This window comes from Tubulanus polymorphus, chromosome 2, assembly GCF_964204645.1.
Source record: "Tubulanus polymorphus chromosome 2, tnTubPoly1.2, whole genome shotgun sequence".
In the NCBI taxonomy this organism is placed as follows: domain Eukaryota; kingdom Metazoa; phylum Nemertea; class Palaeonemertea; order Tubulaniformes; family Tubulanidae; genus Tubulanus; species Tubulanus polymorphus.
The window spans coordinates 29,975,397-29,991,837 of record NC_134026.1 but is presented as its reverse complement, the minus strand read 5'-3'; the positions used below and the strand labels follow the sequence as shown (position 1 = coordinate 29,991,837).

The window sequence follows — 16,441 nt, the reverse complement described above, 5'->3', positions numbered from 1 at the left end:
TTTCTACTTTTAAAAACATATATATATATATATATATATATATATATATATATATATATATATATATATATATATATATATATATATATATATATATTTCAGCCGGAAGAAGCAATTGAAGAGAACCTGGATAACGAAGGATTCACACATTCTACTGGTTATAGCGCTAGTTACGTTATAAGACCAGAAAATGATATAACTCACGATGACGTCACATTTACCCAGGTCATATCTCAAAATATCTGCTCGAAATGTGGTGGAAACAATCTTGATACTTTTGTATTTCTAAAGTAAATGGTTTTTCATTCATATTGAATAGACGGGTGATGGCGATTGGACGTTTGATATGGATTTCGTCATGGCGTCATTAGTGGAAGCCATATCGAAGTTTCCCGAAGAATATCAACATCACACTCAACCCGATCAACTTATCAATATAGCGAGAAAAATAGTTTTACAGCGAGAACCGGTAGATAACAACGTGAGAGAAGTGAATTCCTGTTTTATTCAGTTCTCCAATCACTGATGATAATCTGTTTGATTTGTAGATTGAGAGTGGTATAGCTGAATTGTTAGATGATATCGTTCCCGTTAATGATACTGACGCACACGAACGAAAGAAAAGAAAAATTCTAAAACCTGAAACCGGTCGTCTTTGGGAGGCAGGAATCGTACCATATGTCATCGGAAAATATGAACCAAGTGACTCTGTACCGAGTAATGTATAATCAACTATCATCGATCTAGTCTTTAGATTTATACTTGTAGATCTAAGAAAAAAAAGAACAATTTCAATTGCGAAATGAATGTCTAACTATCGAATAAGTCTAGCAACATTTATTGAACTACTATAAAAGTAATTCATGTCCTTTTTAGTGGCACTTCAATCTATTAACGTATTCAATCTGTTTAAATGGCGACTTGAAGCCCATCGAGGGTTGGGTAGTGTTTAGTATAAGAAGACAATCGTATATGTCACAATGATAAACAAACATATGTATATAAACCCGTCATTTCCGCCAAAAAAATGTAGTTTATTTTATCATTAAGATGCTGAGAGTGTAAAGTCTATTTATGACGCTATGGCTTTCTACGAGTGGAAAACGTGTATTAGGTTTTATCCATATTACGAGGGTTTAAACGAAGACGTCGGGAGACTTGAACAAACCAGCTTCGCTACGTTCACTAACGGTGGTTCGTGAGTATCAACGTCTTGTGAATCTATTGAATTCTCAATGATGTCGAGCATTTCTCTTTAGATATAATTGAAAAATCTCTGAAACCAAATTTTTTAGATGCTTTTCAATGATCGGTCAGTTCGCAATCAAAGATAACACCCAACCGATTTCCGCTTGTTCTGGTGTAAGTATTTTAAGATGATTTTTCTCTATTCCTGTGAGTTTCTATATCCCCAGGAATAATATCACCATGTCTTCAGGACGCTTCTGCGAATGTTTAAGCGAGTTCTAAAATGGTTTTTAAAACTTTTTCCAGTCTGTAACAACTCATGAAGTCGGCCACCTGTTAGGATTGCAGCACGAACAGTCAAGAATAAATCGTCATAAATATATCACAATCAATCTGGATAACGCACGTAAATAACACTTCATTTTAAAAAGCGCATAAATAATGTCAATATTGTTAGTTGGATGCATGGAGTACTTCGTGGTATTTTAGGTATTGCGGGTGGTGGTCAAACTAAGGATGAGTCCAGCTATACTAATAATGTGCCTTATGATGTCTCAAGTATAATGCAATACGGACCATACGTGAGTGATTTCCGTTTCCCTAAACTGAATCCGACTACTCGCTTATAACAGAGGGTACGGACAAAATATGATGGATTTGAATTGTTCTAAATCATCTCGTTTTTCTCAAATACGATTTTCCAGGCTTTTGCTAAAGGTAAAAAGCGAGTCTACGATTCTTTGGATAAACATTTTCGTTTCCTGATTGCCTCCAGTGGTGTTCCGACTTTCTACGATTTAAAAAGCATCAATCAAGTCTACAGATGCGCCGGTTTGTAATACTCATATCCTCGTGAATTCGAGATATCAATTCCGTGAAAAGAATGGTATCAGTAATATATTCTATATAGAGATGTATTGTGAGAAGCTGGTGGAGTGTCTGAATGAAGGAATACAAACCGTGGTTGATGGTAAATGTCAGTGTTTATGTCCTCCTGGTTTTACTGGTGATTTGTGCGACGAGATTTTCCGCATAAAAACAGGTTAGAAAAATCTAAAAAGTCTGCTATGTATGAAAGTCTCGGTGTACTATGTATCTTACGTAAAAATACTTGTTTATGATATTTCTTTCTCTAGTTGATGTTAAACAGTGGCCGTCTGGTAGTTATGGATTTCTTTCTCCGATTGGCGGTTGTCCGACGGATGGCTTTGCGACTGGAAGTTGGACTGTTAGTATGTCTGATGGTGAACGTTCATACCAGTGGGGTCTGTCAACTGCGCGTTGGTCCAATACTGACCCTCACTTCTACAGATTTGAATTTTGCATGGCAAATTTTCCGGATAATGGTATGAAATGGCCGCAAGGATCTTACTGTATCTTCAAAAAAGGAGAATGCCCAATCGGTAAACAGTAAAATTTGCGACTTTATTGAATTATATTAATCATTTTCATGAAGGTATAATCGCGTTCTTTTTCATTCATCGTAGATTTTTACGCAGGATCTATTTCCTGGTTAGATATCAGTGGTAGGGAATTAGTCGGTGACGGTCCTGATGGGGTTTACACAAATACAACAACTTCGATAGAATACTGCTGTAGAGATGACGGCGTGACACAGGCTATTAAACCAATGAGTTTACCAACGGATAAACCATTCGTTTTATTCCCTTACGACGAACATTGCCAGAAAATCGAAGGTAATTATCGTTAATCCAATCCATAATCCGTTTAAACATTGACCTACGACATTGCGTGATACTTATCCTATACGCCATACAGGAACCTATGACGAAATGGAATACATACGATTTTCGACCAAGAAATTTGATATAACAGATCCAAGTCCTTATTATACAACATTTTGGGGATCATTGCAAGTTTACGTATGTTACTATTACCCAGTATCAACTCCAGCAGGTGAATCTATATTAATACATCTATTCACGGGTCGATTAACTCTGGATAGTGATGAAGTAATTCACTTTTTCTCCTTTCAAATATCTAGATTGTGGTGGAATTTACGCTCTAACGGAAACGAATAACGAACTGACTATAAAATCTCCAAACTATCCGAATAATTATGACAATAGTATTGAATGTAATTGGATGATTAAGGTAATATCATCGAGATCTTATGGTTTTGCTTTCTTATTTACTTTGAAACGTACTTTCAATGATGATATGAAATATATTTTGAAGGCCCCAGAAAAATCATTTATCCATATGGTTATTGATGATATACAAATGGAAGCTGAAAATGACTACTGCTACGATTTCTTGGAGTATAGGAAAAACCATATGGGCCAATATGGAAAAAGGTAGAAATAGCCTTCACGATTCATAGTTTTTAGGTTGATCATGGAGTACGTCTGCCTACTAATAATGAAATATCATTTTATATTATATAGGATTTGTGGGAATAATGACGGTACATATAAAGGATTTCTGAGTAAATCGAATTTCATGGGACTGAGCATGCAAACAAACGATCTGATAACCGATAGAGGCTTTTCAGCAACTCTTCACTTGATCACTGGTATAAACATCCGATGATTTACATACACATTGACTTCATCCGAACTAATTCTTTTAACTCTTTTTGCTTTTTTATATATTGAAGCTGATGAATACTGCTATAATGTGGACGATGATGGGCGATCTTACCGGGGAACCGTCAGTCATACACAGTCGTATAAAACATGTCTTCCGTGGAAATTGATGACGCATTGTAAAAATAATCCATTTGTACATAGGTAATACGTGTATATTCTATTCGACTTGATTTGATCATATGTCTTATCTCTATTGTTGAACGTTGATTCTATTGTTATTGATAGCGGATTCGATGCCGGTTTGGAGGGAAATAACTTCTGTAGAAATCCGAACGGAATAGTGGAACCGTGGTGTTACACTAACATGGAGGACTGTATTCAAGATGCATGCGATCCCTGTCTGACTAGTCAGTACTCTTCATTTATCTATAATCAAATATATATACGTAGATTAAGAAAAAATAGATCGCAATTAACTGCAAAACCTAATGTAGAAAAACTAGATTAAACTATAAATTACAGATCCCTGTCGGGATATTTATTTGGATTGTGAAGAACGTAAAGAGGACGAATTGAATTATTGCGATTCAAACCCAGAAGCATTAGAGGGATGTCGCGCAACCTGTAATCTATGTGATACTAAACCTTTGCCAGTTTCAAGTAAGTCAAATCCCACTCATAAAACGCGTATCGTATTTTCATGTCAATTCATAGTTTTCCTCTTATTCATTGAAGTGATCTCATGTGGCCAACCTTTTTACGACGACGTAACTGCTTCTCCTTTGACACGTTTGAATCAGTCGTATAAAGTTGGCGATGAGGTTACGTTTCGCTGTTTATATGGAGATGGATTATCGAGAAGAATGTGTTTAAGCGATGGTAAATGGAGTGGTAATGGATTCATGTGCGCAGGTAATTTTTATCATTCGTTCAGATTAACTTATCGTGAATGAAACCGCAATGGAAAAATCAATCGTGACGTGATCATATATCAATCTGTATGTAGGTGAAAAATCATGAAATGAAAACAAGGAATTTTTCAACTTTTCGCTAGAATCGATTAAATGTCATATTAGGTTGCCCGTATGGTTACAAGCAAATCGGAGACGAATGTTTCAAAGCAGTTGTAATATTGATGGATTTTGTCAATGCTGAAGCGCATTGTCTAAACGACGGTTTTAAACTATTGATGATAAACAGCTTACACGAAGAGAACGTCGCTGCAGAATTCATGTACGAAAACCTTTTTCTTATTTCTTTGAATTCAAATTTAGGTTTTGAGTTGAATGACATATTTTCAAAATTCACAATAATTTCTTCTTCTTAGACTGGAATCAGGAATCTTTAGTCGACATTATTTAGCATCTGTCTGGCTTGATATTACTAGAACGGAAAGCGATGTTTGGGTAGGGCGCAGTGATCTAGCTCCGGTCAATTACACAAACTGGGGCTGGTATAAAAAATCATCGCAAAAAAATTGTGCTGTAATCACAGCGAGTGGAAAAGTCCAATGGAAAGGCGTAGTTTGCGATGGATTCAATTATGTAGTTTGCAGTGGAAAAAATCCAGGTAAGTCACTTTTTCCACCGTATAACAATATTATAATCTACAACTGATTTTACTGTGAACTCTTATCAGGATCTGGACCAACGCGCTGTGTTGATCTGCAACCAAACTGCAATGAAACACTACAAGACGATCATGGCGCTTGCGTTAAGTATCCAGTAGTTGCCGAATACAAATGCCCAAAATCTTGCGGATTTTGTCAACAGGAAATACGTAAGTACAGGTCGAGTGAAGAAATAATTTCTCGTCTAAAATGTTTTGGTGTGTATTCGAATAGTGAAAAAGTTACTTATTTTGCAGCATTGAAAAGTTGTGGCAGCGCTGGAACTGGTATCAATGCTAGAAGAACATCGACGGATAGCGTGTATTACCCCGGACAAACTGCTGTATTTGAATGTTATACTCACATGTCTTTATATTCTGGAAGTATTTACAGATATTGCCAGGAAGATGGAACGTTTCTCGGTGATCTACCAGCTTGTTATGGTAGTCATTTTGATATCTCTAAATATCACTCAAAGTCCTTAATATGCTTGTACTCAAATTACTTATCCATGGTTTAATTTTCTTTCTAAGATGCGAGTTTTCTACCCATGGAAGTCGGCGAGGAATTATTAACCCGACGTTACAGTGATGAAGAATGGCCCATAGTTGCAGATATCAGTTCTATAATCATAAATGATGGTGAAGTCTCCGAATGGCAGTTTTACAGCCGTGAAGAAGGTGCCGTGGCTCTTCAAGTTTGGAGAACGTATGACTTTAAAACGTTTACGTTAGTTGGGCAAAATGAATTCACGGCGAAAAAGGAAAGGAACATGTACATGAAGGTTCCTAAAGGCGAACGTATTCAAGCAAAATCGGGAGATTTACTAGGATGGTATTATATTCATGGACAGCCATTAGTTTATGATTCCTGTGTTGTTAGTGGAAATAGTTCCTATGACGATGTTTACAATTTACGGAGTATCGATTCAAATGAACTTATTGTCGGAGCGTCGTTTGAATTTAATCACAATCCGACTAAATGTCGAGAATATTCTGTCAAAGCTATCGTCACTCCTACAACGGGTAATAATCTTGTTACAGACGGATACGCGTCATGTTATCCCTTCATCTATGTTCAATGCGACGTTCTTCACTTTCAGCACCTGCGATCTGTTCTTTGATACCAAATATTCCGAATGCTAAACCGTGGAATATTCGACCACATTTTCAACTGAATGAGAAACTTTATTTCATATGTAACAGTGGCTTTCATCTGACGAGCGAATCCGCTTTAACTTGTAATGGAAATGACCAATGGATCGGCTCTTACCCTAAATGCGAAGGTTTGTCTAGGTTCTACACCGTTTTACTGAACACATCAAAGCAATTAAGGAAGAAATTCAGACCTAGACGAATATTCCTTGTTCCTAGATGAATTCGTAATATAGAAATCCCACACTGAGAATGCATTCAAAATTGCTCCTAAAGCTAGTGGTTTATTTAGTGTTTCGACAGTCATCTTCAGGAATGATAATGTTTCATCAATGGTTACATACATGATTTACCTTCAGTAGATTGTGAATTTCTTAAATACATTCAGTTAAGGGTAAAATCCAATAAAGAAATCGGTCGGAATATATTCAGTATGTTTGAGTGGATCCTGTATATTGTGGTTGTTTAGGTGAAGTTCAATCCGATAGTGTTGTTAGTTGTGGAATACCAGACCCTGGTGAACATAGTGAAATAGTTTCCCAACACGTACATTTCAATGAAGGAAGCGTAATTCGATATAGATGCTTGGATGGCCATCATCATGTATCCGGAGATCTTGCTATCACGTGTTTGGGAAGTGGAATATATTCCGGTTCACCTCCAGTTTGCGAAAGTAAGTTAGGCAAGACCGAAGCGGTTTCTACGTATGACAATAGTCTAAACAAAAATATATGATTTGATATTACAGCTGATGACTGCGTTCTGAAATTACCGGATCATGTTGTCGAAGTTGAAAGAAATGTTAAAACTCGCTACAAACCATTGGAAACAGTGTCGCTAGCCTGTGAGAGCGGTTACGCGTTGAGTAAAGGTCATCTGAATTTGAAATGTTCTTTTAGCGGCAAATGGCGAGGCGTCCTCCCAAAATGTAGTTGTACGTTTTCATGACGACGACACCGCGACTCCTCTAAATAGTCATCATCATCATCATCATCCATCGCTAAATAATATCGTATTTTATTTCAGCGAAATCAGAAGCTGTAAACAAAGTTTCGTTTTTATTATCCGGTGCTGATTATAAAGGTTCACTGTCGACAACTATCCGCGGATACTCCTGTCAATATTGGAATTCAAGCAGTCCACACGCTCACAAATTTCAAACTGCCGGTTCACATTTCACCGATTCAAACGTTGACGATGCTCAGAATTATTGTAGGAATCCTACAGACAGCGACAGCGCGTTTGCGTTTTGTTTTACAACTGACCCCGATGTAAAAACTGATTATTGTTTAATACGTAAAACTGGTATAAACATTTTAATCATTTCCTACGTATTTCTGACGATTCTTAGTGAAACCACGCGAAACAAAATGGATGAATAAATGCTTGTGTATTAATAAATTCTAGATGTTAGTTGTGGACCTCCTTTACTGGCTCCGAACACTCGAGTTGTTGGGCAGAAATCTTTTCTGGTCGGCGATAGAATAGAAGTCGAATGTGACCCCGGCTTTACTGCCATCAGTGGAAATGCACATATAAACTGTCTGCAAAATGGAAAATACGACAAAGAACCAGTAGAATGCATCGGTACAAATTACTATTAGCAAATGTTTGTTTCGAGTTTAACTTTGCATCTTGTGAAAATATATTTACAATATCTTCTGAATGATTTAGAAATTATGTCCAGTAATACATGTGAACCGCTGGAACTGCCGGCTGGTGTAATGGAAGTTACTGGTCATCAGCTGTCCCACTATTCTCACGGTTCTATAGTCACACTCACCTGTAGTAAAGGATTCTACATGGATCCTTCCGATAATGCAACATCCGTCAAATGCCAAGGAGGAACTCAATGGATTGGACATCCTCTATACCCGAGATGTTACCGTAAGTCCAACATTTCTCAAAATACATAGTTGTGCTTAAAATGATTTACCTTCATTTATAATCTGCTGTCAAGGCATATGAACAAAAAGCATAACATTGATGATTATGCTTCTTTAAAACATTAAATAAAAGCAAGAAAATCTGCAATGAATTTAACCTTAAAATTGTGCGCGTTTGTGGATATGTGCGTGCGGGCTCGAGATTCGATCTCGGAGATCCGGTCTCGGAGGCGATCAAATAACCCGTTCGGCCACGGATAGGAACGATTACTCTGCCTTCACAGCTTATAGTTACCGTGACGTCACGAGGCTGATTCGGTTGATTTGTTTCGGTTGACAACGTCTTAGAACACAACTGAGTGACTGTAGATTCCCATGGACACTCGTGATACTCAGCCTGTAGTATAAACAATGAACAATTCTAATTCATGTAGTTCGTCATTAGTTGCTCATCTCTAATCTGAATTTAGGTTCTGTACTTGTTGAATATATCATTTTAATGATTAAAAATCTTTTATGTGTTTAAGCGGAAAATGTTGCTGTTAGAAGATGTCGTATCACCAATGATGGAATATATTATGTGGGCAATGTCAGCACGAGTAGTTCAGGAATACCATGTCAAAGATGGGCGATTGATTCACCTCATAGTCATCGCTTTCATAAAGACTACATATTCACAGATGGAAGTGCTCAAGCTGCCTCTAATTACTGCCGCCGCCCTAAAATATCTACAGCGAAATATGTTTGGTGTTATACAACTAGCATTTACAAGAGATTCGAAAAATGTGATGTACCTCGATGTTGTAAGTTTTTCTCACTCACTGATCGTATGATGTCTGTTACTGAAGAAATTTAGATAACGTATATATCTATTTGAATATGAATACTGATATTTAGATATAAGTTGTGGCTTGCCGGAGACTGAGGGCGGAAATTCTACTTTGATTTCACCGATTTCGCAATATAAAGAAGGATCTGAGGCTCGTTATAATTGTAATGATGGTTATCATCCATTTGACGGTGATTCAGTTCGTGTTTGTACGGCAAGCGGTGACTTCACCGGGAAACCTCTCCACTGTTTAGGTATGAAGCCGAATTATGCTTTGTTCTATTTCACGTAACCAATAATTCATTTCATATCCGTTCATTTTCTAGGACGAGATGAGATCAGTAGTTGCACATTGCCTGAACTACCCGAAGGTGTTATATCTCTGCGTGGTAAATCTTCATATAGTCATGGTGAAGAGGAAATCTTTATTTGTGATGCTAGCTATTACCAAATCGATGGCGATTCCTATGCATATAAAACGTGCTACGGAGGAGAACTTTGGTCGAGTGGTTTCCCTAAATGTTATGGTAAGGTATCGTATTGATGAGTTATCTATACATTCATACATATCATAGCAAATAGATTGTTGATGTCGTTGCAGCTAAAGATGAAGCAGTAAAGCAATGTATAACTAATCCTCCACGTGGTACTGAATATATGGGAACTGTGTCTGTGACGAGATCAGGCTTTACGTGTCAAGCGTGGGCATCACAAACACCTGTTAAACACAGTTTAACCTGGGGCCCGTGGTACCCAGAACGTGATGTAAACGCTGCCAAGAATTATTGTCGAAATCCGGCTTCGGTTTATGGTCGTATATGGTGTTATACACTGAATTCTGAAGTAAAAAGAGAAAGTTGCGATGTTCCTGTTTGTAGTAAGTGCTCACTACCCGATACTGTTTCTTATTGATACTTAGGTAGGCCTTTTCCGGTTCCGTAATACTCGGTGCGTTCGTTTCGATCAGAATATGCACTTCCTATTCCGGAATAGCATAATCTGTAAACCCGATAGAGGCGGCCGGTAGAGAGTTTGTAATCCGGAATTGCTATTCCATAGAAACAGCCGGTAGAGAGTTTGTAATCCGGAATTGCTATTCCTGAACCGGAAAACGTTCAATCGAAAGCTTCCTTAATTGATGTTTAGAATGTAGAAATTGATCTTGTAGAGAGAAGTTGTGGAGTTCCAGAACCCGGTACAAATACTATAATCACCGACGATTATATTGAGTATTTTGTTGGTGATACGGTTAACTACGTTTGTATACCGGATTTTGACCATGTATCTGGATCGAGGAATCGTGTTTGTGACGTCGATGGATTTTTCAAAGATGAACCACCAGTTTGTAAATGTAATCATCATCTCATAGTTGCTGTGTCTCCTAATAGATATCCATACTCACATGGGTTATGAATGAACTTTGATACATTATGGAATTGTTGATTTGCAGCTTCTACAGCTGAAGCTCCTTGTCCAGTGCTGGTTATGCCTGGTGTTACTGTGAATGATAACAGAATTTACAATTCTGGGGAAAAAGCATTTTACTCGTGTAAGTCTGGTTACATCTTACTGAACCAACCATCTGAGGTGACCTGCTACGGAGATGACTTATGGATAAAGGGACAATTACCACAATGCATAGGTAAACGGCGAGCTGGACGCGTTCAATTTCTTACATTTGGCACAAATTTCATTCGTATTTTTTCAAATCTATTTCTAGAATTCTTAGAAGCTGAAAATTACTGTCGACTTCCGACTAAGAACTGGGTGTATCGCGGTTCGCAAAGTAAAACTGATACCGGAGATACATGTATGGAATGGACGTCAGATACTCCTACTGTTTACCATACCGATTCAATGTTCATCGATGGCTCTGTCGTCGCTGCTGGAAATAAATGCAGGAATCCGGATGGTGCAAAAACCCCGTGGTGTTTCTCAAAATCTACCTTGAAAAAAGAAAATTGTACAATTCCAATGTGCAGTCCGTATTCTTAAGAGTATCCTAGAAATCAACCATAATTTAAGATTTGACATCGTTTTTAGAGCGAATGAAAATTTCATTTTCAGAGACAAGTTGCGGAGAACCGGAGCTCGGCACTCTTGCGACTATAGCTAATCCATCTAGACTTGGATGGTATGCTGGTAGTACAGTCAAATATAGATGTGGAAATACTGAGGCGGCAGATACCGTTCATGTTTCTGGCGATTTAGACAGAGTTTGTCAGTGGGATGGAACGTTAAGCGGATCCCTACCTAATTGTCGAGGTAAAAAGAAAACAAATAGCTATTATTTGTTATCATTTGGGAATTAAGTAAAGGATTGTCTGCAATGTTTCTGCAGTAAATGGGTGTCTAAACCCCGAACCGGGAATTGGTTCAGAACTAGTCGATGTGAATAAGGTTCACTATAATACTGGTGAACATGCTGAATATAGATGTAAGATATCAACAATGACAGTCGTAAGTGGAGAAACAGATAGAACGTGTCTATCCGATGGTTCATTCGGGTCGACGCCTCCTCATTGTGTTGGTAAGACGTTTCATCTTACTTCTTCGAGACAAACACATCTTGATTAAATACATCCTTCATTCATAAGAGTAAAATATCGCTATGTTTATTACAGAGGCTGTTACTGAGTGTATTCCAGAAGCAGGTATTTCAGCAATTGTTACCAATAAAACAAAACAATATTTCGAGGGTGACTTTGTTGAATACGAGTGTTCCGGAAGCGGATATGCCTTGTTAAGTGGATCTCTGACACGTCAATGTTTAAAAAGCGGCAACTTCACTGATAACCCTCCCGCGTGTTCAGGTGCAGCAGTCAATCCCGACAAACGACTCTTAGATTTTATCCTTGTCTATCTACCTATATGGAACTTACGTCTCTTTTAATATTTCAGTAACATGTACAGTTCCATTTGTGGCTAATTCTATGAACAGCCATGCTGAAGGATCACCAGTATTTCCTGGTGATGAACTAATGTTCACCTGCGCACATGGATATACTTCTGATGATCAATTATCAATGACATGCCAGATTGACGGTAGTTGGTCATCTTTAACGCCCCGATGTAAAGGTAAGTATTTTGTCTTGTTATTGACATGCACCTGAAACTCTCTCCCCTATCTAACGAAAATATGATCATTTTTGTTGCAGAAATTATCCTAGTAAGATGTGAAGAACCGACAGATTTAGCTGGAATCCACATTGTTAATGATAGTAACACTGTTTATCACGAAAATGACACGATCGCGTTTGAATGTGATGAGTTTTTCTTCCAACCAGAAGATGATCGGTCACGCACCTGCCAATCAGATGGAAAATGGAATGATCTTAGTCCGCTCTGTTACCGTCAGTACATTTTAACTTATCATCAAACGAGGCATCTTTTGAATTTCAGAAATATTAACTCTTTTATTGCCGATCATGTGAATGTATATTTCCAGCTATTACATGTATTCCTGGTGAAATACCTAATGCGTATGAATTGGAATCGTATTATCCCGATTATTGGGTCGGAGAATTCGTTTACTATTCCTGTGACGTTAACTATTACCTGGAAAAGGGAATGCTAGTAGGAATGTGTGCTCCATCTGGAGAGATTATTTTTGAAGATCCCCCCGTTTGTTCAGGTTTGTTTGAATAAATTCATCTATACCTAATTCAGGTTCGATAAGTTTTGTCATTTTAAATGAATTTGTGTATTTTCAGAAATACGATGCTACCCGGAACAAGGTGTATCGGTTCGGATTCTGAATTCCACGGATCGATTCGTAGTTGGCGATGAAATTCATTATCGATGTATCGATGAAACATTTGAGACCGTATCGACCACGAGTTTGATGAAAAGAACGTGTCTTCGAACGGGGTTATTCTCGGGAGTTGTACCTACCTGTTTAGGTAAAATTGAAAAAGCAAAATGATCGCGCCAAGTCATGCATTAAAATGAAACTGCTTTCCTCGTATAAAAGTCTTTTGTCCATGGTATTTCAGTTTCAATAGCTTAGGTGACCATTTAAAGTACATGCATATCTTTATTTCATGTTGTCCCACTGATATAATATAACATTTTGTAACAATCTATGTTTATCATATCTTATTTTATGATATCGATGTACTTGATTATACTCTGTTAAAATTCATTCAGGAAATAAAGTTATAATAATAATAATAGTAATAATATGATAGATATTATGCTCGTAACGTTTTTCTTTCCATTCGACAGAAAAGTGTGTATTGCCCGCTCTCCCGGACGGTGTCGTTCCAAGTCGGGTTAAACAAAGATATTCTCTCGGAGAACAAGTAAAAATACAGTGCGCTCCTGGATACTTCATAAAAGGGGATAATAAAATCATAACGTGTGTAACAGGGAACGAGTGGGATGCTGTCAATCTGCCGACATGTTATGGTAAAATGAATTGGAATATTAATTAGATTAATTGGTTATCGTTAACCTGTTAACACCGCTTCAATTTGTCGATTTTCTTAACTGGATTTTACTTTTATTTTAGCAAAAGCCGATGCAGAGCGAGTTTGTATTATTTCACCTCTCGGTGCGGAATACATAGGAACCACGGAAGTGACAGAAACTGGTCAACCTTGTAAACGATGGGCACAACATTCACCGGCTTACAATGACAATCAGTTTCCGGATGGATCTGTCGAGTCAGCCGATAATTACTGCAGAAATCCGAGTCTTATTCACGCCGCCCCCTGGTGTCATGTGGACGATTCATCATATATTCGAGACTGGAATTACTGCGATATTCCTTATTGCAGTAAGTTTTTACTGAGTTTTGAAACGATATTTCAGATATAAACAGATACTTCAATTGATTTGTATGATTTTTGTGCTCAACGAACAGCTCGTATATGCGGTAAACCTAATGAAGGAACGAATACACATATCATAAGCGATGAAGCTGATGAATATAGAGTTGGTGATACCGTATTCCATGAATGTTTAGATGGTTATGAACTCGTACGCGGATCGTTGAAACAAGAATGTTCACTCTCTTCTCTATTTGAACCCGCTTCTGTTTGTCTTCGTAAGTATGCTATAACCATTGAGTCCGAAAAGGTTTCCTTCGGTCAGGACAACGTATATCCTGATAGTCAGCATCAAGAATGCCATCGAAGATAGATGCCATTAATAAAACGAAACCTTTTTGGGCTATTTTCTTTCTTTAATTAGCCATTTTAATTTATCGTTAACTACTTTTCGATGATAAATTAGATGCGATCGAATTTTTGAATTTACAGCATCGAATCTGAAATCAAACTGTACACGGCCGACTGATTTACCAGATGAACTCACAATATTAAACAGCAAGGATGTTTATATGTCTGGTGAAATGGCGTTTCTTTCCTGCGGAATCGGCTTCAAGTTGATCGGACCTGATAACATTCAATGCTTCGGTGGCGATGACTGGAAATATACTGAATATCCAAAATGTGCTCCAAGTAAATTATGGACACTTCACAGAGGCTTGTAACATTTGATCGTGTATAAGTCCACTCTCAATATCTATATTACTGAATAACTTAAGATATGATGATAATGATCATTAAGTTTGGACCAATACATTAACAAATGTTAGAAGCCCTGTGTTAGACTAGAACATCGTATTTTAATGATTTCTAACTTCATTCGTATAGAAACGAAACATCCCACTTATGAAATTGATTTTTAGCATATTCGTGTAAAAAGAAGGAAGATCTCCCTGCTGGTGTTGAGTTACACTTATCAAAAGAGGTATATGAATCTGGATCCAATGTATCACTAGTTTGTAAATCTGGATACCGTCGAGTTGGTACATTACACAATATCACATGTATTAACGCTACCTGGCACGCAGACAGCTTCACTAGTTGTATGTGTACGTATATTTCATTCTTTATTTACAAAAATCCATATTACGATTATTTTAGAGATTTGAAAATGCATTTAGCTACAAACATCTCATCTATTGTAGCTCCTTATGCAGCTGTAAGAACTTGTCGAATATCGGTTGTCGGTAGCGAATACTTGGGAAACGTAAGCGAAACAAAACGCGGAACTCCATGTCAGAGATGGGACTCACATGTTCCTCACGCCCACAAACAATGGAACGAGTCGTATTATTTTCCCGATGACACAATGGAAGAAGTAGCAGATCATTGCCGTAATGGTTATTCGGCTGCTTCATCCCCGTGGTGTTTAACTACCGATCCAAACATGTTCTGGGATCACTGTAATATTCCATTATGTCGTAAGTAACCAGAAATAAAAGTATAAATCATCCACCCTGCATGAGAAAACCTTAATGCGGCATTCATCCATAAATTTCGTAGTTTCGGCATTTTTTGTGACCCGCACATGGTTCATTTTTGTATCATCTGAATTTACAGCCGTACAAAGTTGTGGAGCTCTCATCGACGACCAGATCAAAGCTGATATCATTGACAGGAAAATAGAGTATTTGAATGATGATTATGTTGAGTATGTTTGTAAGGATGGGTATTCTCTGTATAGTGGATCTTTAAAGCGGAACTGTACTGATGGCAAGTTGACAGGTTCGGCCCCTGTCTGTGCGGTAAAAGGTACGCTATTTCTAAATATAATGACTATTCATTTATTATATAGGGTTCTTAGACCAGAAATAAAATCAGGGAATTCTAAAGCAGGGAAAAGACAAAGCAATTTTTTGCGTTAAATTTTCCTGCTGGTGATGAATGGCATAAGGAATCTCTTGATAAGAAACAGCCCCTATTGAGGATATCTTACAATTTAATCAGGGAATTTGTGGTCAAAGCTCAGGAGAAATCAGGGAATTTCGAACTCAGTAAGGGCCCTGATAAAAGCTATACAGCTCTGTTACGAATCCGGAAACATATTGTTATTTGTAGGTGAAAGTTGTCCTCCACCACAGAAACCTTCGTATCTCGTGTCCAAAAACGACAAAACATTTTACGAAATCGGCGAACAAGAAATACTAACATGTGCTGCTGGTTATTACATGCAAGGTGAACCAGTATACATATCATGTTTCGGCGGTCCTGACGTCACCAAAATATGGACAAACTACAGCGTTTATCCAACCTGTTATTCTGGTAATTTCGATTCTTAGAAAATTACGACGTCACTTCCCAACGTTTAGACGTGAAATCAAACACGCCCCGATACTTCTTTTAGATTTTGATACCGCCAGCAGTAACTGCCAGATAAGCAGATATGGTCGG

General features: G+C 37.7%; 2 protein-coding genes across 2 annotated transcripts; both read left to right on the top strand.

Moving 5' to 3' along the window:
- The first annotated feature begins 2,100 nt into the window (after positions 1-2,100).
- Positions 2,101-6,240, top strand: LOC141899169 (uncharacterized). The gene is made up of 16 exons (XM_074785326.1): positions 2,101-2,230; positions 2,325-2,420; positions 2,676-2,885; positions 3,194-3,303; positions 3,388-3,506; positions 3,597-3,724; positions 3,809-3,941; positions 4,026-4,147; positions 4,263-4,400; positions 4,476-4,652; positions 4,817-4,973; positions 5,128-5,309; positions 5,379-5,519; positions 5,607-5,792; positions 5,883-6,133; positions 6,232-6,240. The coding sequence occupies exons 1-16, from the start codon at positions 2,101-2,103 to the stop codon at positions 6,238-6,240; spliced, it is 2,289 nt and encodes a 762-aa protein (XP_074641427.1).
- Positions 6,241-7,104: 864 nt separating this feature from the next.
- On the top strand, positions 7,105-16,329 carry LOC141899168 (sushi, von Willebrand factor type A, EGF and pentraxin domain-containing protein 1-like). Its single transcript, XM_074785324.1, has 26 exons — positions 7,105-7,180; positions 7,252-7,437; positions 7,530-7,808; positions 7,911-8,090; positions 8,178-8,390; positions 8,917-9,192; positions 9,287-9,472; positions 9,545-9,745; positions 9,820-10,095; positions 10,387-10,563; positions 10,669-10,860; positions 10,939-11,130; positions 11,286-11,483; positions 11,560-11,748; positions 11,843-12,031; positions 12,120-12,296; positions 12,377-12,571; positions 12,667-12,852; positions 12,932-13,120; positions 13,446-13,628; positions 13,732-13,998; positions 14,086-14,268; positions 14,483-14,683; positions 15,196-15,471; positions 15,611-15,709; positions 16,109-16,329. The coding sequence occupies exons 1-26, from the start codon at positions 7,105-7,107 to the stop codon at positions 16,327-16,329; spliced, it is 5,187 nt and encodes a 1,728-aa protein (XP_074641425.1).
- Positions 16,330-16,441: the final 112 nt, after the last annotated feature.

Excerpts from the sequence above, each read along its gene's own strand:
- LOC141899169 (XM_074785326.1), top strand. The coding sequence starts at position 2,101 with ATGTATTGTGAGAAGCTGGTGGAGTGTCTGAATGAAGGAATACAAACC. Across the intron at positions 3,942-4,025 it reads AATAATCCATTTGTACATAG|CGGATTCGATGCCGGTTTGG; the intron begins GTAATACGTGTA and ends TGTTATTGATAG. Across the intron at positions 5,793-5,882 it reads TGATCTACCAGCTTGTTATG|ATGCGAGTTTTCTACCCATG; the intron begins GTAGTCATTTTG and ends TTTCTTTCTAAG.
- LOC141899168 (XM_074785324.1), top strand. The coding sequence starts at position 7,105 with ATGTATCCGGAGATCTTGCTATCACGTGTTTGGGAAGTGGAATATATT. Across the intron at positions 10,861-10,938 it reads ACAATTACCACAATGCATAG|AATTCTTAGAAGCTGAAAAT; the intron begins GTAAACGGCGAG and ends ATCTATTTCTAG. Across the intron at positions 13,629-13,731 it reads CAATCTGCCGACATGTTATG|CAAAAGCCGATGCAGAGCGA; the intron begins GTAAAATGAATT and ends CTTTTATTTTAG.